The following is a 23,622-nucleotide window of genomic DNA, read 5'->3' on the forward strand; positions in this document are numbered from 1 at the left end:
TGGGCCTCATGAAAAATACTTGGGGGACTTAGCCCATTATTTATGTACTGAGGAGCGATCCCTTATTCTATAAAAGGGACTCTTTCACTTTCATTAGAGAGCATCCATTATTTATGTATTGAGGAGCGAGCCCTTATTCTATAAAAGGAACTTCCTCACCTTCATTAGAGAGCATCGCCGCCAACTGAGCAACCGCCTCGCCGCGAGCATTACTCCGAACCCATCACTTATGTATTGAGGAGCAAGCCCTTATTCTATAAAATGGACTCCCTCACCATCATTAGAGAGCATCGCCGCCAGCTGAGCAACCGCCTCGCCGCGAGCATCAACTCTAGCCCATCATTTATGTATTGAAGAGCGACCATTTATTCTATAAAAGGGACTCCCTCACCTTTAACGCTATAAGCCGAGCTAACCAAGGCAACATAAGCCACAAGCAAAGCAGCCTCGCAACATGTGCTACTTCGAGTTGAGCATCATTTCAGATTGGGCACCGCCTCATATCGAGTATCAGTTCTATACGACATCTAGTTACTTCGGGCCACACATGGACTGAATTTCAAGTCTCCAGCCAAAAGACTTTCTTGACTGAAGACTTGGGGGACTACTGTTTGTACCATACTTAGGGCCTCCGTATTTAGATCTCGTATAAATACTTGGGGGACTCAAATGTAATTATGTAATAAAGGAAGGGGCAAATATGTAATAAGTGAGGAGCCCTTATTCTATAAAATGACTCCTCACTCTCCTCATTAGGAGATGCCAATTCTTAGGCCATAGGAAAGAGCTCTCTCACCCTCAGAAGCTCTCTCTCCCTCACAATCCTCTCAGAGAAATACAATATCAATGTGGACGTAGCCCAAACATTGGGGTGAACCACGATACATCTTGTGTTATTTACTTTCTTGCAGATTCACGGTCGGATTTACGTTGTTTCAAGACCCCTCCGGTTTTGTGCATCAACAATTATATTTGTCCTATATGATATACTACAGTGTGCATGTCATATGTACATATATATATATATACACACACACACACATATAATGTATTAAATTATTTGTCACATGTTTTTATTTATTTTTATAAAATATTCTGTATTAAATTATTTGTCACAGAATCCAATTTCTTGTCTACCTTCACATGCAATTACCATCACTATCAGGTATGAATGTAGTTGGTGACTCAAGATCAGGAAATGAAAAAAAAAACAAAAAAAAAATTCATTAGACAGTAATACCATTTTTAAATAAAAAATTTGAGTGGGAAGCTCACATACATTTTTAATAAAACTCCCTTCTACCAACTGCGATGAGATTTACTTTGTAAACTACTTTAATTTACCAGAAAAAAAATTAAAATTTAAGTGCAAGAAGGGCAACGTTTATCTCTTACCCAACTAGCCTAATTGAAATCCACAACGGAATTAATGAAATTACTATAAAATTACATCGAAATTAAGACCCATTTTGACCAACAAAATTCAAAAGGGTCAAAGGTTAGTTTCACTATAATTTCCACCCTTAAACACGGATCAGTCTCTTTATTATTGCTTAAGTTTTAGGGAACATTTAAATGTTAGATGTTAGCTTTTGACTTGAAATTGTTTAGACTATTGGGAGCTTGGAAAGCTAGGTTGGAGTTGGATCACCTACAACAATACATAGGACGACAAAGACAAACTAGTCCACACGATGGTTGATTTTTTTATTTTTTATTTTTTTAAAGTCAACTGTTGACGAACCACGGTCATTTACCTTTTTAGAGTCTAGAATCAGGTAATTGGAATTGTACCATATCCGTGGCCACAATCAAGCAACTTCAAAGTTTACAAAATATCAAACTATGACCTTCTATTTTTTCTTTTAATGAGTTATTATTCGCACTTTTTTATTGGATCATTTATCTTGATGATTGATGAATAAGTTTTCATCATTTCAACATGTTGACCTCTTAAAGTTATTTAATGCATTCCATGTGTTCATGAATTAGGTAGTGTTGTGAATAAATTTAATATGTAAATCTCATTATGCTACCGTAACTTCATTCTAAGTGATAAGAAGTTATAGACTCAATTCACATGGACAAGCCTGGGAAAAAGTCATGAGTTCAAATTTCCTTTCCAATAAAACTAGAATAAACAAATGTGCCAAACGAAGAAAAAATATTTATGGAAGTAGTAAATTGCACTAAACAAGGCTAGTTTTAAAACCGTTTTTGTGAAAATGTTTTCAGAACTAATTTTTAATAAACATACGAGTAAATGCTTTTAGAATCTAAAAATATTTTATCTAACAACGCTTCCAGTCATTTTAAAATCAGTTTCAAACAAACCTACTTTTTGAGTTCATACCCTCCCTCATTTTGTATAAATGATCCTATCATTTTTAAAGTTTTTGCTAAATCTCACAATGACTAGCAATAATGTGGTTTAAATGAGAACCGAACCTAAGACCTATCACTTATAAGTGAAGAGAAATACCAGTAGACCGTAGTACTAAATGACTTATCATTTTTAAAGTTAAAAAAAAAAACAAAAATAATTTTGCAAAAATCACAGTTTTGAAAAATATCTTTGAAAATATCTAATGCAACTTTTGATAAAAAAAAAAAAAAACACAATCATGACGGTCATTTTCAAAAATCAATTTAAGCCTTTCTATTTTAGTTTTAAATATTTTTTTTTATTTCAGTTACAAGAATTTAAGCTATATTTACTAACATAATCAACGCCGAGAAAACATATAAACCCAATTTTTCAACAAACAAATGATTAACCAAATTTCATAACGATTGTCAGCAGCACTCCTCGTTGTTATCACCAAGTACCTGCAACAGAATTTAACGTGCCACCATGTAACTCTTACAAGTGTCCCATAGTCCGACTGCGACCAAATAGTCAGACTAATCAACGATAAGTAGCTAGCGTCCGCATCATCCACCGTGGACCCGACCGCACCGTCACCGTATTCGTCGACATCCAACCGCCCCAATCCCGCGTAACAATAACAAGCAACCAATCAGAAAAGAAAAGAAAAAAAAAAATATATATATATATATATATCCGATTTTCCTTTTTTTTTATAACAAAATCTAATAAATATTATGCATTCCAAAAAAGGAGGAAAAAAGAAAAACTACCTCCCTCGCTGAACAAGAAGATGGCCGAACAAGCTATTTCATAAACACGCACACTCTCTCTCCTCTCTTTCTCTCTCTAAGATCGCAAAGTACGAAAAGGGACTGATTCAAAACCCTAGAGTTTGTCAATCTCTTCTTTTCTCGCTTCTTCGTACTGTTTTTATTTTTTTTTAATTCCGGGTGTTTTCTTGTAATTGAAGCATCGGATTCAATTGCTTTTGGTTGTGATCTGAGAAAAAGCTGTGAAATGTGCTGTTGTTGGAGTGGAAAGAAACCCTAACCGCCATTGATGAAGCTGTTTCGTCGATGCCAGAGGATCCTCATCCTCGCTCTGCTCTGCGTCTCTGTTTTCGCGCCCATCGTCTTCGTCTCCCAGAGACTAAAAAATGTCATGCCTACTGGTAAATATGAAATTCTGACGTAGCGGCACATTCGCAAATATTTGTTTGGTTGTTCAGATATGGAGACTGACTGATTCGTGAACTGTGGGTTTGCAGGGCGGGAGGAGTTCATAGAGGATTTGTCGAATATTGTATGAATCCTTCTTCTCAAATCTCGGTTTTTGTTTTTGTAATTTTGTTATGTTGCGTTTGGTTGCTGAGAAAGTGAGAGAAATTGAACTTTTGAATGTTAAGGGTCTATGTTGTTTGATGCCTGAAGGTTTAGTCAAACTTTGAAAAATTGTTTCTTTATGGCTGTTCAAGATTAAAGATTGTAAACGTATACGTTTCTGAAGTTCAAGATTAAAGATTGTTAACCAATTGGAGATTGAAGGTGGGTTTTGTTTTGTTGGTGCAGAAATACCGGACTGATAGTGTGAAGCTTAGCGTCGAGCAGGTATTGAAGGATTAGTTGATCCGAAATGGATTCAATGTGAATTTTATCAGTTGTGGTTTTGATTTTGGATATGCTTTTGTGATTTAGGAATCGAGTGAAAGCTTGAAAGAGCCGAGAAAAGTTTTATACGAAGATGCAGATTTGCTTTCCACAGTTAATTATACTCGTAAAGAGATTAATGTTGATAAGGAATCCGGAAATGTTAGGGACGCTACTGATATGTTGGAAAGAACTGGAGACGGTTAGTGTATTTTGACTGGTATTTGTATTCGTTTCTTTCTAAAATGCTTTCTTAATCTCACATTGTTTACTGTGCATCTGCCTAATACAAATATCAGGAATCAAATATGGGAGCAACAAAGGAGATAAGCAACTTCAGCTGAGAGAAATATTAACCATGTCTGGGGAAAAGGTATGTTTTACGCCTGTATAATACGACCACCAGATTAAGTTTGCTTTATAATCTGGTATAAGTTTGCTGTTGCAAGTCGAACATCGGAGTATGTAGTTTTTTGGTCAAGTTTGTGCATTTCAGGAATTAATAAGAAGCCCAAAGTTTGTGCCTTTTATATAATGGTGATATTGTACGCAATTTCAGAATGTGTTGTGAAAAATCAGGGTGGCAACCGTACATAGTTTTTGTCTGAATTGAAAAGTATGTTTTACCTTCTGTATTCTGTATATTGATTTATATGGTTTTGGTCACAGAAGCAATTGAACAAACAGGATCAGAATGTACACTCTCAGTCAGGGGAAGTAATAGATGAGAGAATAAGACAGATGAAAGACGTAAAACCTAATCGTGCAGTTCAACACGATCAGAATGCACATTTAAATTTAAAGAAAGTTACAGAGAAGATAAATGAGATGAAAGATCAAGTGATTAGAGCTAAAGCATACTTGAGTTTTGCACCACCAGGCAGTAAGTCAAGTTTAGTGAAGGAGTTGAAACTGCGAATTAAAGAGGTAGAACGAGCAATTGGTGGAGCCACCAAGGATTCAGATTTATCAAGGAGGTAAAACGATTCATGTCTTTTATTTTCCCCTTGTCTATTAGTTTCCAAACATGTTAAACACGCTACATAAAGAAAAGTCAATAAGATGTTGAAAACAAAAAAATAATCTGAAAATGGGATCCATTGTTCTTATAAAAGGAAGTAATAAGTTATGTCAATAGACGTCTTAGGCTGAGGAACACCATCTTGAGCTCTCATTAATTTTCTCTAAAACCGAGTAAATTGCAGTGCCTTGCAGAGAATGAGAAACATGGAGTCTTCACTATCTAAAGCCAGCCATACATACCCAGATTGCTCTTCCATGTCCACAAAGCTCCGTGCTATGACTCAAAATGCTGAAGAGCAAGTTCAGTCGCAGAAGAAGCAAGTCTCTTTTCTGTTCAACCTCGCTGCAAGCACAGCCCCGAAAGGTCTACATTGTCTTTCTATGCAGCTGACTGCAGAATACTTTGCTCTGGATTCCAAGGAGAGGCAGTTTCCTAACCAGAAAAAGTTGCATGATTCAAAGCTCTATCATTATGCTGTTTTCTCCAACAATGTTCTGGCATGTACAGTGGTTGTGAACTCCACTGTTTCCACTGCCTTGGTAATTTTACTTGGCCTTTTCAGTATTCTGTGTTAAACTTCAAATTGATTTCCGAATCCCCATGATTTTTCTTTTGGCTAAAGTGGAGAATCAAAAGATCCACTTAGCTTAAGCAAAAACCATGACAGTTAATCCCGCCCTTAATTTTCACGTTCTCTTTTAATGTTGCACACGAACAAACGGACACACTATATTATTAGTATGGCATGAAAGCTTGTTGACATGGTTTTTTTTCCCTTTGGTGTAATGATGTGCAGAAACCAGAGAAGATTGTTTTCCATGTGGTGACTGATGCACTCAATTTTCCAGCAATCTCAATGTGGTTCTTATTAAATCCTCCTGGAAAAGCCACAATCCAAGTCCAGAGCATAGATAGTTTCAAATGGTTGTCGACCAAGTACAATACAAGATTTAGGCAAAACTCCAGTGACCCTAGGTATACTTCCGAACTCAACCACCTCCGTTTCTATCTGCCATATATCTTCCCGGCATTGAAAAAGATTGTGCTGTTTGACCATGATGTGGTGGTGCAAAAGGATCTAAGTAGATTATGGAGTGTTGATATGAAGGGAAAAGTAAATGGAGCAGTTGAAAATTGTCAGGAGAGTGAAACTTCCTTCCTTCGGATGGATACATACATCAACTTCTCAGATCCATTTGTGGCAAAGAAGTTTGATGCCAATGCATGCACGTGGGCATTTGGGATGAATTTGTTTGACCTTCAAGAGTGGAGGAGAAAAGATCTGACTAAACTCTACCACAAATACTTGAAAATGGTACCATCTGAACTTCTACTTTACGATTCTTAACTTATTTCCTTTTCGGGTTTTAACATTTGGCATGATACATACACCTCCGCTTGTAGATATTTGAATATGCTGTTATGCAATCATAACCTAATGCTTTGATTTACTCCGTTTTTGGTTGCAGGGTTATAGAAGGCCATTGTGGGTGGCTGGGAGTTTGCCCTTAGGTTGGGTCACCTTCTATAACCAGACGGTAGCTTTGGACAGGCGGTGGCACATCCTTGGGCTGGGTTACGACTCAGATGTGGTTCATGCTGACATTGATCGAGCGGCAGTAATACACTATGATGGAATCATGAAGCCATGGTTAGACATCGCGATTGCGAGGTACAAGGATTATTGGAGAAAATATGTCAACTATGACGACTCTCATCTGCAACAGTGCAACATTCATGCGTAGAGTAGAGGAAAGGCACATGTACCACATGATTAGTTGCTTGTTGCTCGTGGACGATGGAACTGCAATGATTCACAGAATTCTTTCTTTAACGATTCTTCAATGTAAAATTCGGCTCAATTTTTTCCCAAATTTTTCGGGGCATAATCTTTCTAGGATCCGAGTCAAAAGATATAGAAATCATTGGAATTAATAAGTTTCCTTGTGAGATTTTGTATTGCTGGTCCGTATTTCGTGTACATAACTTGTTACGATCCATTAGCTACACAATTCAAACCATCTTTCAACATTGACAGACTCACTTTGTTATTTGCTTCTGTACAAGGTATAAAACCCTCTTATCTGAACTTTGTCTATTGTTCCAAGATACATTTATGCCAGAAACCAAGTTAAGCTACCTGAGTAACTTACATAATACAAATACATCGTAATTGTGGTGTTCCATATCAATGATTCATTGTCATGCGTAAACTTTTTTACATCGTATCATGTCATTGGCACGAAAATACCTAACTGCATTGTACTCGTGCCATGAAAGTCATTCGTCGTTCTCGAACTTTTGAAGTACAAAGCTGGATGATATGATTCGATTTTACAATTATTCCTTAAGCAAGGGGCATTTGGACTTCAGAGGGATTGTGTGACACGTGGAGAAAAATGGTTGGTTGGTTGTAGATAGGGGATATCTAATGAGGGGCTACCAAATGCCAATCTATCCATCTTGTGTGATGCACGGGGCAGACGTTGGCTCAATCATATTAATCTGTGAATTGCTCACAACCCCTGTAAACTGCAACTTGTTGTCATAGACTCGGTTCCACTGCAGATTGCCCCTAAGCTTCTTTGAGTTTTCCAAAACTAAACAGAAATGGCAACCATTACTGCTAGCACTGCAGCCTCGTCTGTCGTTAGGGCAAGCCTTGTGCACAAGCCATCTGCTGGGGCTCCATCCTCAACTGTTTTGGGTATGACTCTTGCTTTCTTCACTTCTTGATGATGAGAGAAACTTATTTACACCTCGGATATACGTCTTTGGAGGTATCCCAACTCTAGCGTACTATCGTACATTTAAATTTTCTTACATGAAAACGGTTTAATTCTCGTCTTAGGGAAGTTCTTCTCTTTAATTGCCATTTTATGAGATTTGGTGGCTTTTGATTTTACGTCTTTCTTCTTTCTTCTAGTTGGTCTTTAATATGATTCCAGCTTAATTATGATTGTTATGTGAGAAACTTATTTACAACATAGATGTTATTTTGGTGGTATTTCAAGTCAATCTCGTAGTGTTATATGACTTAACTTTTGCATATACAATTGTGAGTAGCATGAGTTACTAGCACGGTGATATTCCCGTCTTATAAGACGCAAACTGTCGTGAGTTACATCGGATACCGTCACAGTAGCATCTTGCTAATTGGTCTTTTTAATATGATTCCAGCTTTGCCGTCACTTGCGAGAAAGGGAAGAGTGAGCTGCTCTATGGAAGGAAAGAAGGAGAGCAACTCAAACATGGCCAAGGGTGGATCTTTGGCGGCAGCAGCTATGGCGGCGACCATGTCAAGCCCCGCTATGGCTTTGGTGGACGACAGATTGAGCACCGAGGGAACAGGGCTTCCGTTCGGATTGAGCAACAACCTTCTTGGTTGGATCCTCTTTGGGGTGTTTGGTCTCATCTGGGCACTCTACTTTATCTATACTTCCTCCCTTGAAGAGGATGAAGAGTCGGGACTGTCCCTCTAAGCCAAACACCAGTGTTCCTCAAATGATGGAGGAATGTAAAGATTTCTAGTTCATGTTTTGTAGTGAAAGCTTCCCATTTATGGATCAAACCCTTGTACTTGTGTTATCAACTATTTTTAAGTCATCATACGAGTCTCTTCCTTATATATCAATGCTTGATTAATTGATTTTTTTTTAATTCGTGATAAACTGGACTCAAGTTTCATACAATTCTTATTTTATTTTTTATTAAATTGTCGATTTACCCCCTGAATTTTCACTTAACTTTCGATTTCCTCCCTGAACTTTTCTATTGGAAAATTAAGGACTCAAACTAATTTTTTTAGCCGATTTGCCCCCTACCGTTAGTTTTTCATATATTCCATCCATATTTCTGTTGAAAGAGACCATGTGCACAACATGTGAGGGTAGTTAAGTCATTTCACTATTAAAAATGATTAAAAAATTGAAAATAAATAAAAAAACAAAACTTTCCCTTTATTTTTTCCCGCCAATTCCTATCCTCAATTTTATTTTTCCCCATGATAAATGACATATGGTGTTATTGTCTTCATAAGTAGCTAAGTTAGTCTTTTTCTTGAAGCATGTACTACCATTTTTATTTTCTCTAACAAATTAATAATTTGACAAATGCTCATGGTGTTATTATCTCTAAAGCAATGCATTAATATAAGAAACATGCTCATAATACTCATAAAAAATGCTCAAGATGATTACAATCTTTCATAATGTCATAATAATCCCAATACAATTCCACAAAATGATCCTTAAGAAGTTGGAAAACGTAAGAGATTTTACCATCCATAAGGTATATAACCCATAGAATCTTGATTACAAAATATGGGCATTCCAACTGATCAAACACAAGCAAAATAAGGTTTTAGTTATCAAAACAAGAGCACAAACATTCTGCTCGAAACGCACATGCCACGTGGAGATCAACTACACTTTCCATGACCTTCCTCGTTTGGTTTGTATCTTGTACCTAAATCTATTTTCATTTCTGATGGTTGAGTAAGGTTGAGGGTGTTATGTTTTCCAACTTCTTAAGGATCATTTTGTGGAATTGTATTGGGATTATTATGACATTATGAAAAATATGTAATTATCTTGAGCATTTTTTTTTTAGTATTATGAACATGTTTCTTATATTAATGCGCACTGTTTTGGAGACAATAACACCATGAGCATTTGTCAAATTATTAATTTGTTAGAGAAAATAAAAATGGTAGTACATGCTTCAAGAAAAAGACTAACTTAGCTACTTATGAAGACAATAACATCACATTTCTCATGCATAGGAATGAAGGGGAAAAATAAAATTGAGGATAGGAATTAGCGGGAAAAAATAGAGGGAAAATTTTGTTTTATTTATTTATTTTCAGTTTTTAAATCATTTTTAATAGTGAAATGACTTAACTACCCTCACATGTTGTGCACATATTCTCACTTAACATAAATATGGATGGAATATATGAAAAACTAACGGTAGGGGGCAAATCGGCTAAAAAAATTAGTTTGAGTCCTTAATTTTCCAATAGAAAAGTTCACTGGGGAAAACGAAAACTAGATGAACGTTCAGGGGGTAAATCGACAGTTTACTCTTTATTTTTATTTTTTAATTTGGAATGCAAAATGATCAGATTTATTGATAGTGATCTATTTGAAAGTGCTTTTCAAATAACGAAAAGTAATTTCAGACAACTATAAGTGCTAACGTTAGTATGTTACAGTTCAATCTATTTAGGGTGCGTTTGTTGCACCGGACTGTCTCGGACTGGACTAGCTTCAGGGACTAAGCTGGACTGGCTTAGACTAGACTAAACTGGACTAACTTAGTGAAGCGTTTGGTGCAGTGTCGGACTAAGAAGCAGGATAATGAAAACAGTACTGTCACCAGTTTGATGTTTGCTCAGACTAGGACTACATTATTGTTCTATTTTAATTACTTTTTTATTAAAGATATTATTAAAATTAATAATATTTGATGAGAGTGAGACTCAATAAAAATATAGATCATGTAAAAGAGACCTTAATCGGGCATCAAAATTTGATACAACAGCTACTTTAACACCTGCTTTCCTCAGAGCTTCAACCACCTTCTCAGCATCAGGATCACAGAGATGCCAAGCCTATGAGAAAACAAAGAAAAATATTATAACCCACTTCACACCTCTATATTGCTATACAGAAAATGGTACTTAAATATCACCCAACCTTGTCAGTCGTATAGTAGTTATAAAGTTCTTCAAAGCACCGAGAATCGGAACAGCCAGTGGAAGAACTGACTATATATTGCCAGAAGGGTCTCCCATCATTTACATATCTACAATGAAAAAAGAGAAAATGCTCACCTTAAAGATAAAAGAGAAAATCAGAGAATTCACTCCAAACATGGCATAATACTGCTAAACTTCTGCATTAACTAATTGAGATTAAGGGGGACACTGAAAAGAAACAGAAAGAAAGGATTCACTTCTACTTGACCAATCCCATTGAAAACACGATGGCTAGACGGGAGAAAATTCTACGCTAGACTTTAGGGGACTGTCAATATATTTCCAAAATACAAGGAACCACAAGACCATTCCTACGTCTTCACATTTCCTTATCCAGTAGCCCTCCGCTCCCCCATCACCACACTCGGGAGATTTATCTACTACAACTAGTAGTCGATCCCATGATCTATTAGGTAGAAAATGCAAAAGGTTCAAGGTAGAACGAGAATCGTTCGATAACTTCCTCACTCCCTCCCACTGAAGCACAAATTTAATTGAAAGTCTGAAACAGTTCAATCTTTGCCATGTTCAACGGTCAAGCCAGAACGAGACGGGTGATGAAATCACAAAAACTTATGTATTCATATGGGCAGTAAGAATGGAAACTTTGAGCCATCATAAGGGATTAGATCACAGTAATCCTTTTCACTGTTCCAGTCCATGTAAATGGTTATAACCTGGATCTCAAAGCCCTTGCGCAATTTCCCAACATCATCTGGCAGACTTACTACAAATTCTATCAACAATCAAGAGCGAACCCTAAATCAAACATTTGTGTCAAGCCATGGATTATATGAGATCCCAAACAAAAAGCTAAGAGCATCTACTGCACCAAAATCTGATAAATACTTTAATCCACCCCCCCCCAACACACACAAAAAGTAGAAATTCTCACTTCGGATTACAAAGTAATTGAACAGCAGAAACTGACAAATATGTGAAAGAAAGAAATTTCGCATCAAAATTGACAGAACATTGAAAGAAAGCAAGGATTTTTAGCAAAAAATTGAATTAATTCGAGATGGGTTGAAAGAATTACAGTGAATTTTGTGACAGAGACGAAGCAGAAGAGCGACGGCGGCCAAGGCGTTCGTTTAGGGCAGGCGGGGAGCAAAGAAAATTGAGAGGGTAACCTTGAGTAGAAGTTAGGCTGGACTGGGGAAAGAGAGCTTGTTCTTTGCCGTCGATCGAGCAAGGCGAGGAGTCGAGTGAGATGACGCGAGAGAGAGGTAGTCTTAGCAGTCCGCTCAGATTTGGGGGTCTCGCTAGGACCACCTAACGAAGGAGTTAGTGAAAGCGAGTCCCACTTAATACCATTAAACTTAGTCCTGGTAGCCAACAAACAGAGGATTACACTAAAAATTAGTCCAGTCCAGTCCAGTCCAGGTTAGTGAAGCCAAACAAACGTGCCCTTATGGGTTAAAAAAATGCGTTAAGTGCTTTTCAGTGAAGCATTTGCATTTTTACAAAAATTATTAATGTGCTTATAATAAAAGTGCTTTTAAATATAAGTGCTTTTAAATATAAGTGCTTTTTATCTCATGAATATGGGTGATGAGTGATCACCTTCACGTTATTTGTTTCATCCTTCTTTTTGTTTTGACTGCATACTTATATTTATGATGGTTGTGGTCACATTTATATCATGGTCATATGAAATAAAGAATAGGATGACCCGAAGACATATATATATTTAGTTTCTTTAAAAGAACCAAAAATAAATGAAGTTATGTGCTTATAATTTTATTGTAATAATCCACAAATACTTCGTTGCAATTGCAATAAATTAGGGTATTGGAAGAAACTAATATTGCCATCAGTATACCATAACATATTCCGTATGCGAGGGCACTTGAAGGTTTCAGGCGAGACAATGTTGCAATCTCATCGTCTTCATTTTCGTTCTTTTCCATTGTTCCCTATATATGTTCCAATGGAGCTCTTAAAACATGTTGAATATAGCTACAATGCTTGACCAAGCTATTGGTATATATAAAAATTAAGAAGAAAAAAAAAGGCATTGTCATTACGCGGAGTGAGTTCGGTTTTAAACGGTTCAGTTTTTTGTCAAATAAAAAACCAAATCGAAGTCATTGTTCGGTTCAGTTTAGTTCAGTTTCTCTTTCAATTTTTCTGATTTAGTTTAACTTCAACCTGATTTTATCGATTCCATTCAGTTCGGTTTGCTTCACAAATCAAGTATTGGAGTCTTCTGAGTTGTTAACCTATTGATGAACAAAAAGGCAACAAACTTCAGTTTGTTGGAAAATATTAGTATTTAGGTATTATTTTGTTTGAGTTTTCTTATAAGTTTAATTTGGGCCTAGCATGTTAGCATTAGGGTTAGAGTTAGTTTATTATAAATAGAGTGCTTTGTTATTCATTAGAGTAAAAATCATTCACAATGTAGTGTCTTAGGGTTTTGTAGTCATTCCGGCATTCTCGTTTGTTTAATAATATTCCTATTATTTTGTTAGTCTTGTTCGTTGCGCACTCTAATATTCAACTAGGTATCAAAGCATGTTTGATCCTTCGAGATTTAATCTGCCCTTGATTCGTATCAGTTTGTTTGTCCGTCTTGTTTGTTGTTTAGGTTGTCATTGGTTTAGTTGAAAAAAAAAATATTCAGTTGGAAGTCTGAAGTCGGAGTATTCAGTTGGAAGTCTAAAGTCGGAGTCGCGCCGAGCCACCAGCCGCTGTCCCTGCTGTTGCCCACCGTTGTGTTTGTTCCTGTTCCCTCTGCAAAGATGAACCCACCAACCCGTATTGCACCTGCATCAGATCTGCCACACCTGTTCAGTTATACCATACTCGCATCGCATCGTCTTGACGCTGTACCACTGCAAACTGCAACCTAGATCCATCCCCCCATCGCACACCCGTCTGCCCGCTGCTCACGCCCATATCAGACCTGCTACGCACCACCACCATCCTCACGATCTGCGTCTCTTGCTGCTACAACCAAACTACAACCGCTGCTGCCTATTTCTTCTGTTGCTGCTAATTTTTCTTGCTGCCAAGTTGCATCTGCTGTGCCTTGTTGATCTGATTATTGGTATGGTGTTTTTTGTTCGATTAGTTAGGGACCATGAAGTAAACGAAGAGAAAATAAGGAGCAAGGAAAGGACAGGGAAAAAAAGGCAAAAAGAGAAAGGAAAGAAAAAAAAAATTTGTTTGCTGTTGCTTTAGGCCCACACGGGCAAAGGGAAAAAATGGTTAAGTTTGTTTTTAGGTACACACATGGTGTTGGCTTGTTTAGAATTGTTTTGTGACTGTTATTCGAGTACTTGGAATTGTGACTACTCAAGTGATAGTATTTGTATTTGTTTGTTCGTTGCTACAATTGAGATATGGAAATCTCGTCCGTTTAGTGATGGGTTATTTCCATACTCTCAACTCTAGCCAGTTTGCCAGTCAAGTCAAGTCAAGAATCAAGTCAAGTCAAGTTTGCATGCCTGCCAGTCCGCCTAACGGAGTCATTCCGCATCTGCTTGTTTGCAAACCCATGTCGTATACCGTCATGAGTTTGACGGGGGTGTTGGAAAATATTAGTATTTAGGTATTATTTTGTTTGAGTTTTCTTATAAGTTTAGTTTGGGCCTAACCTATTAGCATTAGGGTTAGGGTTAATTTATTATAAAGAGAGTGCTTTGTTATTCATTAGAAAACAAGCTAGTCACAAGTCTCTTAGGGTTTTGTAGTCATTCCGGCGTTCTCGTTTGTTTAATAATATTCCTATTATTTTGTTAGTCTTGTTCGTTGCACACTCTGATATTCAACTCAGTTAAGACATGAAAAAACTCTGCAAACCATAATATCAAAGACGCAATAAATGACAGTTTCGAAAAAGGAAATATAACTAATCGTGATCGTGAATTTAGTAGTAGAATGATAATTAGGGTTTTGCCATATATGAAAGATACCATGAAATAATTAAACAGAGAACAAACCTCTAAATCTTTGAAGTCTAAGAACACAAAAATCTCAGTTTCGTACTTACACTAAACATGGACCTTGCTATTGAATCAATTCAGACACCTACTTATTTATACTTCGGATATACGTCTTTGGCGGTATCCTAATTTTAGCGTATTGTCCTATATTTAAATTTTCTTACATACCAGTGCATAAGGGAATTGTTATTGACATCCAAACTTATTATAATTAGAAAGAATAATATACTTATGAGGAGTGTAGAATGAGATTTTTTGGAGTGTTTATAACAATTCTCTTGCATAAAGGGTTTAATTGTCGTCTTAGGGAAGTTCTTGTCTTTAATTGCCATCTTATGAGATTTGGTGGCTTTTGATTTTACATGTTTTTCTTTTTTCTTCTAATTGGTCTTTAATATAATTCCAGCTTAATTATGATTGTTTTGAGAAAAACTTATTTACAATGGAGATGTTATTTTGGTGGTCATTCCAGTCAATCTCATAGTGTTATATGATTTAACTTTCCCACGTACCATCGTAAGTAGCACGAGATACCATCACAGTGACATCTCCATCTTATTAGACTTATCCTTTCTAGCGAACTGTCTTGTACATTGGATACTGTCCCAGCGGCATCATTGGCTTATGAGACTATTAGGCTTTTGATTTTACATTTCCTCTTTTTCCAAAAATGTGATTCCGCCTTTGCCGTCACTTGCAAGAAAGGGAAGAGTGAGCTGCTCTATGGAAGGAAAAAAGGAGAGCAACTCAAACATGGCCAAGGGTGCATCTTTGGCGTGGCAGCCATGGCGGTGTTGCTTTGGTGGACGAGAGATTGAGCACAGAGGGGATAGGGCATTCGTTCGGATTGAGCAACAAACTTCTTGGTTGGATCCCCTTTGGGGTGTTTGGTCTCCTCTGGACATTCTACTTTATCTATACTTCCTCCCTTGAAGAGGATGAAGAGTCGGGACTGTCCCTCTAAAGCCAAACACCAGTGTTCCTCAAATGATGGAGGAATGTAAAGATTTCTAGTTCATTTTCTGTAGTAAAAGCTTCCCATTTATGGATCAAACCTTTGTACTTGTGGTATCAACTATTGTTTTAAGTCATCATCTGAGTCTCTTCCTTAAACATATATGCTTGATTACTTGATGTTTTTATTAAATCATGATAAACTGAACTCAAGTTTTCATACTTCTTTTCTTTTTATTTTTTTTAATTTGGAATGCAATATGATTAGATTTATCGATGACGTACTTGAAAGTATTTTTAAAATAACTAAAAGTGGTGATGTTACAATATTTGTGAGTTAAAAAAAGCATATTAAGTGCTTTTCAATGAAGCATTTACATTTTTATTAAAATTATTATTGTGCTTCTAATAAAAGTACTGTTAAATATAAGTGTATTTTAAAACAGAAAGGGATACTCTCTGGATCCCTTCATCCTAATCCACAAAATCAGGAGATCCGGACCATTGAAATTTGATTCAACGGCTGAAGTTATTACAACCTTTAAAGTTGACCTCTGTTGTAGCCGTTAGATCAAATTTCAATGACACGGATTCCTTGATTTTGTGGATTAGGAGGAAGGGATCCGAAGAGGATCCCTTTCCTTTTAAAAGAAATATTTTTGGCTTTTTAGCTAAAATTGTTCATGAGATTGACATAACTCCTCACTTTGGTCTCTGAGATTTAAAAACCGATATAAGTGGTCTCTGAATTTGTCAACCGTCAAATCATTTTGGTCATTTCGTAAAAATCTCGTTAAATAAGACCAAAATGACAAAAATACCCTCAAAATTTATATATTTGTTTTGACATGTTATTTATTAAATTAAGAATATTTTTTTATCTTTTTTTGTCCTTATTTAATAGAGATTTTGTATGGAATGACCAAAATGATTGATTGCGTACAAATTCAGGTATCATTTCTATTGATTTCAAATCTCAAGTACCAAAATGAAGAGTTATGTCAATCTTAAAAACCATTTTCAAACCGGTTTGCATCCTTTTATTTATTATGTAGCAAGAGATGATAAACCTACCAGATTACAACTAAAAACGGAATTGAGTGTGAAGAATATTCTATGCATTTTTATTTGATTAACATATTAAATAATTTAAAAAAAAAGTGTATTGCAGGTGCATATCTGTTAATCTTTTGGCTTTTGCGGTCAATGAAGGTATAGTAGCATGAATTTGGGAATGAGTCATCACCTTCACATTATTTGTTTCATCGATCTATTTTGCGTGACTTGCTCTACTAAACTAATGTAAAATAATTAAGGATATTCGTTTTGAATACGTGATTATTTGTATGATGGTTGTGGTCACGTTTCCATGATGGTCATATAAAAGAAAGAATAGGATGATCCTCCTGAGACATATATTTAGTTTCTTTCAAATAACCAAAAATAAAGCAGAAGTTATGTGTTTATGATTTTATCGTAATAATCCACAAATATTTCGTTGCACTTACAACAAATTAGGGTATTGGAGGAAAGTAATATGGCCATCAGCACTTGAAGGTTTCAGGCAAGGCAATGTTGTGATCTCATCGTCGTCTTCTTCGTCCTCTTCAAATTTTTCTTGTATACATTCCAACGAAGCTCTTAAATCTGTTCCAATGTAGCTACAATGCTTGATCAAGCTATTGATGAAAAAAAAAAAAGACATTGTGATTGCGCTATTGCATCATGCCACATCGTCACCAAACTTACCAAAATGTAGTACGTGTTTGGCCTTCTTCAAAGATGTGAAGCCAAGACTCGACAAACGAGGCCTGGCAATTCCTGACACGACCCGATAACCCGACACGACACGACACGAAATTAACAGGTGTTCGGGTCGACACGATAACGAATCGGGTTGTTATCGGGTAACCCGATAAGCACCTGTTAAGATAACGGGTTGATTCAGGTATACACGTGGGTAACACGATACACGATAAGCAGAATATTAATTTTATAATTTTATAACCCTAAAAAAATATTGTAATAATTATATATATATTAATTTAACAATTTTATACCCCTAAAAACTATAATAAATATATATATATATATATTAAATTAACTATAATTATTATAATTATTATATATACTATAATAATTATACCCCAAAATATTAACTATCTATAATAATTATATATATATAGATTAAATTTTGAATTATAAAAACTATAATAATTATGAATTAATATGTATGCATCCATTGATTTGAATTTTGATTCCATAATTGATCCATTCCATTCCCTGCTGCAGTGCCGCCCTTTTTGAAGAAAAAGGGAGGGAAAATGAAAATGATAAGAAAAGTTGAAAATGAAACAAAAAAGAGAGGGAATTAGGGAAAGATGGATGGATAGGGTGGAGGGAAAAGTGAAAATTATATGAAAAGTTGAAAAGGAAACAAAAAAGAGAGGGAAAAATGAAAATTAATAGAAATGCAATGGTGAGAATATTTTTTTTTTTAAGTTATTAACTTTTTATCGCACATGATATATCCCACTATTTTTATAATGACATGTGATGTACTACTATGTGTACCGGTCAATTATACATACAAAATAAATAGATTTAAATCTACTTAATATATATATACACATACACCATTGAACTTGATGGGATACGAATTCTTCGAAACAAATTTCAACGATCACAACCGTCAAACTTGTTTGTATATGCTTCGAGATCACATCACCAAAAAATCACAAAAAACAAACATTCAGAGATCAAGTAACGGGACAAAACTTTTCGACGGTTATAAACGAAAAATCATGATTTAACGGTTATTTTAACTCCGATTTTGATGATTTTTTACATCTACACTCCTTGACCCTATATGAATACAAAGAATGAATTCGATCTTCAATTTAAAATATTTACATAAGTGGATAACACAAAATCTTATGTTATACTTAATGAAAGTATAAATAAACTCTAAGTGTTAGTCAATCTATTATTTTGATGGGATACGAATTCTCCGAAACTAATTTCAACGATCTCAACCGTTAAACTTGTTTGTATATGCTTCGAGATCACATAAGCAAAAAATCACAAAAAACAAACATTCAGAGATCAAGTAACGGGACAAACTTTTCGACGGTTATAAACAAAAAATCACGATTTAACGGTTATTTTAACTCCGATTTTGATGATTTTTTACAGCTACAGTCCTTGACCATATATGAATACAAAGAATAAATTCGATCTTCAATTTAAAATATTTACACTAGTGGATGTGGATATCACAAAATCTTATGTTATATACTTAACAAAAGTATGAATCAACTATAATAATTATATATATTAATTTAACAATTTTATACCCCTAAAAACTATAGTAATTATATATATTAAATTAAATTTTAAAAATTGATGACCATTTGGATCGGCTGAGATTTAATCTTTTGAGAAAGACTTACAACCTTGAAAACAAAAACTCTTTCATTTTGCATATCATTGCACATTTAATATTTGTAATAGATTAGTAGTGTATGTATTATTTTTTTATTAGGCTCTTATTTTTTTAGTGTAGTTATAGTACTTAAATGACAAATGTTTTAATGTTTTGAAGTAATATTTATGTGGCAATATGTGGTATGTGCAAATTTAAAAAATATATATATTTTTCTTAACGGGTCATAACGGGTCAGGTCACTTTACCCGTTGGGTAAAGTGACACGACCTGTTAAGGACCCGTTAAGATAACAGGTGTGACACGACACGACCCGTTAAGATAACATGTGTTACACGAAAACGACACGAACACGACAAACACGACCCGTTTGCCAGGTTACATACATGATATGATGTACATTCAGTTGTTGGACAAGTACTTTTTAGCATAAATTATTTTATTAATGTCATATAATTAACTAATGATATTTGCTTGAATGCATAATTATATATGATGTTGTGTTCACACATTTATATTATGGTCATGTGAAAGAATGATTCGGATGACCCTTGGACATATATATGTGTGGCTGCTGCCCTTTAGCCACTGTTAAAAGGGTGTCAAAACAGAATTCGGATTCTCGCCGGATCCTCTTTGTGATGATCCCAGAAATCTATTAATCGTGTCCGTTCATGATAAAATTAAACACAAGCAGTACTTTACAAAAACTGATCACACGATATATAATAAACAGACACGATTCATGGATCCGAAGAGGATCCTGTTAGGTCAAAACAGAATAAGAATTAGGTATCCCAAATAGAAACTGTAGAACAAATTCAGCTGGGTCCCAACCAATATTCTATAATTCATTTGGGCACAATTAGTAATTAAATAAGACTGGAAAGTTAGTATAACTCTAATTATTGCTAGAACGTAGAAAGGTTACATCTATTTATTTATCACAATAAAATTGAAGAAAAAAATTAAGTTTATAAATACGTATCATTATTTAGGACACAGAAAGGTCACATGTATTTTGGATGAACAAGATTTTATTTCGTAGTGAGTGTCCAATATGCTAACTTGCTTTGCTTATGTGGCCCACTAAATTGAAGACACTTGGTATTCTAAGAATTCTTTTTAAAACACAACTAAAAACCTCCTTGCTTCCTCCCTGCAACTTTTTGACCTTTTTCCTTTATCTTCCTTCGCCTACACCAATCACCATAGTTGTAAATAATAAAAAAAATTGAATTCCCTCCAAGATGAACAAAATCGGACCCATATGGGACGGGAGCCGCCGTCTTCAATGTCTTTTGCACCTTCGCAACCGTCTTCACCCACCACCACCGCCAGCAGCCACCGTCCTTCATCCGTCTTCCAAAAGATGATTAACTATTGGCTCGTTTGAATGTGTTTTTAAAATGACTGAAAGCGTTTTTAGAGAAAATGTTTTTTGGTTCCAAAAACACTTAAAGTATTTTCTGTAAGAAGCACCAGTTATGTGCTTCTTCCACAAGGCATTTTAAGTGTTTTTCCAGAATTTACTTTCATTTTTACTAAGGATTGGTTCCAAAAATATTTTCACCAAAAGTGCTTTCAGTCATTTTAAAAGCACATCCAAACGAGCTCATTATCTTGTGAAAATATATGGTTTGATTGTTGAGTGATCAAATTCATGGCACATGTAAAAATTGTTTTTTGTTGATGCACTAGTTTGGTCAAATTTTCAAATGAAGGTGATAGTTTGGTCGGATTTGCAGAGGAAGAACGATGACGGAGGTGAGAGGTTGGAGGAATGAGAGCGGGATTGACGGAGCCGCTGGCATAGGGAAGGGAAGAAGAACATAGGCATTTGGTTATCAAGATAGCAATGATTTAGGTGTGAGTTTTAAAGACAAGTGTTGCATAATTATTGAGCCACCTAATAAGTTGTTAATACCCAAGTATTATTCTAATAAATCATGAGCTGGTAGTCCAGTAGTAAATGGTGGATTACAAGGCTTCCTTAAAACTAAAAATTGGGAGGTCTCGGGTTCGAAACCTGCTGCTAGTCTGGAAGCCAGACTTGTGGCCAGAGGGAGGCTGAAAATTGGGAGGTCTTGGGTTTGAAACCTGCTACTAGTGTAGAAGCCAGACTTGTAATCGTGACTTGCCACCAATTGTTCCTTTAAAAAAAAAGTATTATCCTAATAAAAATACACATTCGGGCACGCTTCGTTACAAGAATAATAATAATATATATATAATAAAAAAATATAAATTAAAAAAAAAAACTACATGAGGCATACTTTAGGGTGTGCAATTCTCATGGTTAGCACCTTTTAGGAAAATGGTGCCTCTTGAAGCAAAGGGCACGCTAAAACCAAACGTGTAGAAAAAAGAGTGCCCTATGCCAAGAATTCTAGTAGTGATATATTTGGTTATATATATATATATATATGTATGTATGTATATAGAGGATTAGGATACACTTTCATGACACATGTTTTTGTGGGTCTTTTTTCGTAATGTATTTCAACGATCTAACTATTTATCTTTTATGTCTTAATTCAAAAATCATGTCTACCATAAATACACAAATCTGAAATCATATGATCGTTGTATTAAATTTAGTGTTTCTTTATAGAACCGTATACGTCTATTTTCATCAAGTGAATATCTTGTGCTTTTGGATTTGTCTAATTTTTTTTGTAAGGATGATGTATAAATGATGTACTAAAAAATAGATTGTTAAATCGTTGAAATACATTACGACGTGAGCCCTACAAAGAAACACTAAATTTAATCCAATACCTCTATGGTTTAGGATTTAAGTGATTTTGGGTAGACATGATATTTAAGGTAGGATATAAAAGACATACGATTAAATCGTTGAAATATGCAGAACTGAAAATGTACCCACCTAGATAGCTCATGCAACTCAAAGTGATGTCAACAACAGCAGATAGATAGATGCATCGGTTGTGACTTTACATCCTAGGACAGTGGAAGGCACTCTCAATAACATGAGAGATTTTTCAATGTAACCGGTACACGAGATGGTACATCATATGTCACTAAATAAATGATGGGATGTGTGTGTTAAAAATTTAATAACTTAAAAAATAAAATTTCTTACCACTTACATAAAAACACGTGGTGTACTATCTGTGTTCCGGTCACAATGAAAATATTCCCCAATAACATGATCAAACAATCTTCATGAGTGCAAGAAATTTTTAATTGTGACGGGAACACAAGTGGTACACCACGTGTTTTAATAGGAATGATGAAAATTTTTATTTTTTAAGTTATTAACTTTTTAGCACACATATCTCATCATTTGTATAGTTACACGTTGTAACGACCCATTTCCAATTTTACAGTTTTTTTTATTTATAATTTTAATAAGTGAATGTACGAAAATGCCCTTTAAGGCAAATGCGTTGATTTTGTTTGACCGCCTTCTCGTGTCATGTAAAATCTATTTTCTTGACGTATCTTCATAGTATTCGTCGTTACGAACGCGTGGGCGCAATCAGAACGTAATTTGGAGTTATAACAAATGAGATATTAACGTTTAAAGTCATGGATATTTTGGTAATTTTAACCTTCTTTAGAAGGCTCCAGAAAATCTAAAGCCATGTGAAATGCCATGTGTGTGGCTGGGATGAATGGAAAAGAAAATGGAAGGAAGATATGGACGGCTAGGATGAGAAGGAGAGAAGAGAAATGAGAGAAAGGAAGGAGGGAACCGGCCAATCAGGAGGAAAAGAAAGAAGGGGAAATGAGGGAGAAAGGAAAGAGAGAATCGGACCCTCCCCTTAACCCGTGACTTGACCCGTTTCTGGGAGATTTTTCAACAGTAAATCGTCCATTTTTCCGGCAAATTTCATCAAACCACCATTTGGAAAACCCTTCATGACCTCTCCCTTCCTATTACACCCCTAAAATCAAGGGATTTGGCCTTGAAATTTGGAGAACCCGCACGGTGGGGTGTGGCAGTTTTGGGTTCGAATCACCAAAATTTAAAGCTAATCCCGTCAACCACCACCACTAATAGACTCCCCTCAACCCCAGGAACAAATCCCAAGCAATGGTTGAGGCGTCATAGCTTGTTTGGAGTCGAATCAAGAACACCCATTTCAAGTGTTTCCGGAGGATCGAGGTGGATTTCAGGTGTTTCCTGGCCAAATTGGAATTGGCCACAGGTATGAAAATTGTTCCCCTTACTAAGATCTACTTGTTTATAAAATTTGGTAATTTTTGGAAATAGTAAATTTTTCCCGCGAGTCGAGGAGGCCAACTGCCAATTGCCACCTGCGGCAGCGCGTGGGCCGAGACATCTCATGACCTTCCTAGGCTAAATTTTAATACCCTAATTCCATTTGTGAAGTCCAATTGACGAATTTCTGTCATTTGAACCTAGTTCCATTAAGGTTTGCCACTTGATTAGAATAGTAATCGACGATCCGACCGTTGGATCATCACCAAACTTTAA

General features: G+C 35.7%; 2 protein-coding genes across 6 annotated transcripts; both read left to right on the forward strand.

Annotated features, from left to right (window-relative positions):
• Positions 1–3,083: 3,083 nt before the first annotated feature.
• On the forward strand, positions 3,084–7,072 carry LOC103445708 (probable galacturonosyltransferase 6). 5 transcript variants are annotated; one of them, XR_011571840.1, is made up of 10 exons: positions 3,084–3,542; positions 3,639–3,673; positions 3,940–3,978; positions 4,066–4,219; positions 4,317–4,390; positions 4,687–4,994; positions 5,223–5,580; positions 5,838–6,016; positions 6,117–6,356; positions 6,511–7,072. XR_011571840.1 is itself a non-coding variant. In XM_008384730.4 (10 exons), the coding sequence occupies exons 2-10, from the start codon at positions 3,431–3,433 to the stop codon at positions 6,784–6,786; spliced, it is 1,875 nt and encodes a 624-aa protein (XP_008382952.1). In that variant the 5' UTR covers positions 3,084–3,230; positions 3,342–3,430; the 3' UTR covers positions 6,787–7,072. The 5 variants fall into 5 exon arrangements, 3 of the variants coding, with proteins under 3 accessions (XP_008382952.1, XP_008382951.1, XP_017190784.1); XR_011571841.1 differs by having other exon boundaries at positions 4,690–4,994; XM_008384730.4 differs by having other exon boundaries at positions 3,084–3,230; positions 3,342–3,542; positions 5,838–6,356.
• A 449-nt stretch (positions 7,073–7,521) lies between these two features.
• On the forward strand, positions 7,522–8,669 carry LOC103445710 (photosystem II reaction center W protein, chloroplastic-like). Its single transcript, XM_008384731.4, has 2 exons — positions 7,522–7,748; positions 8,222–8,669. The coding sequence occupies exons 1-2, from the start codon at positions 7,652–7,654 to the stop codon at positions 8,521–8,523; spliced, it is 399 nt and encodes a 132-aa protein (XP_008382953.1). The 5' UTR covers positions 7,522–7,651; the 3' UTR covers positions 8,524–8,669.
• Positions 8,670–23,622: the final 14,953 nt, after the last annotated feature.

The sequence above is a fragment of the Malus domestica genome, chromosome 10, assembly GCF_042453785.1.
Source record: "Malus domestica chromosome 10, GDT2T_hap1".
NCBI lineage: Eukaryota > Viridiplantae > Streptophyta > Magnoliopsida > Rosales > Rosaceae > Malus > Malus domestica.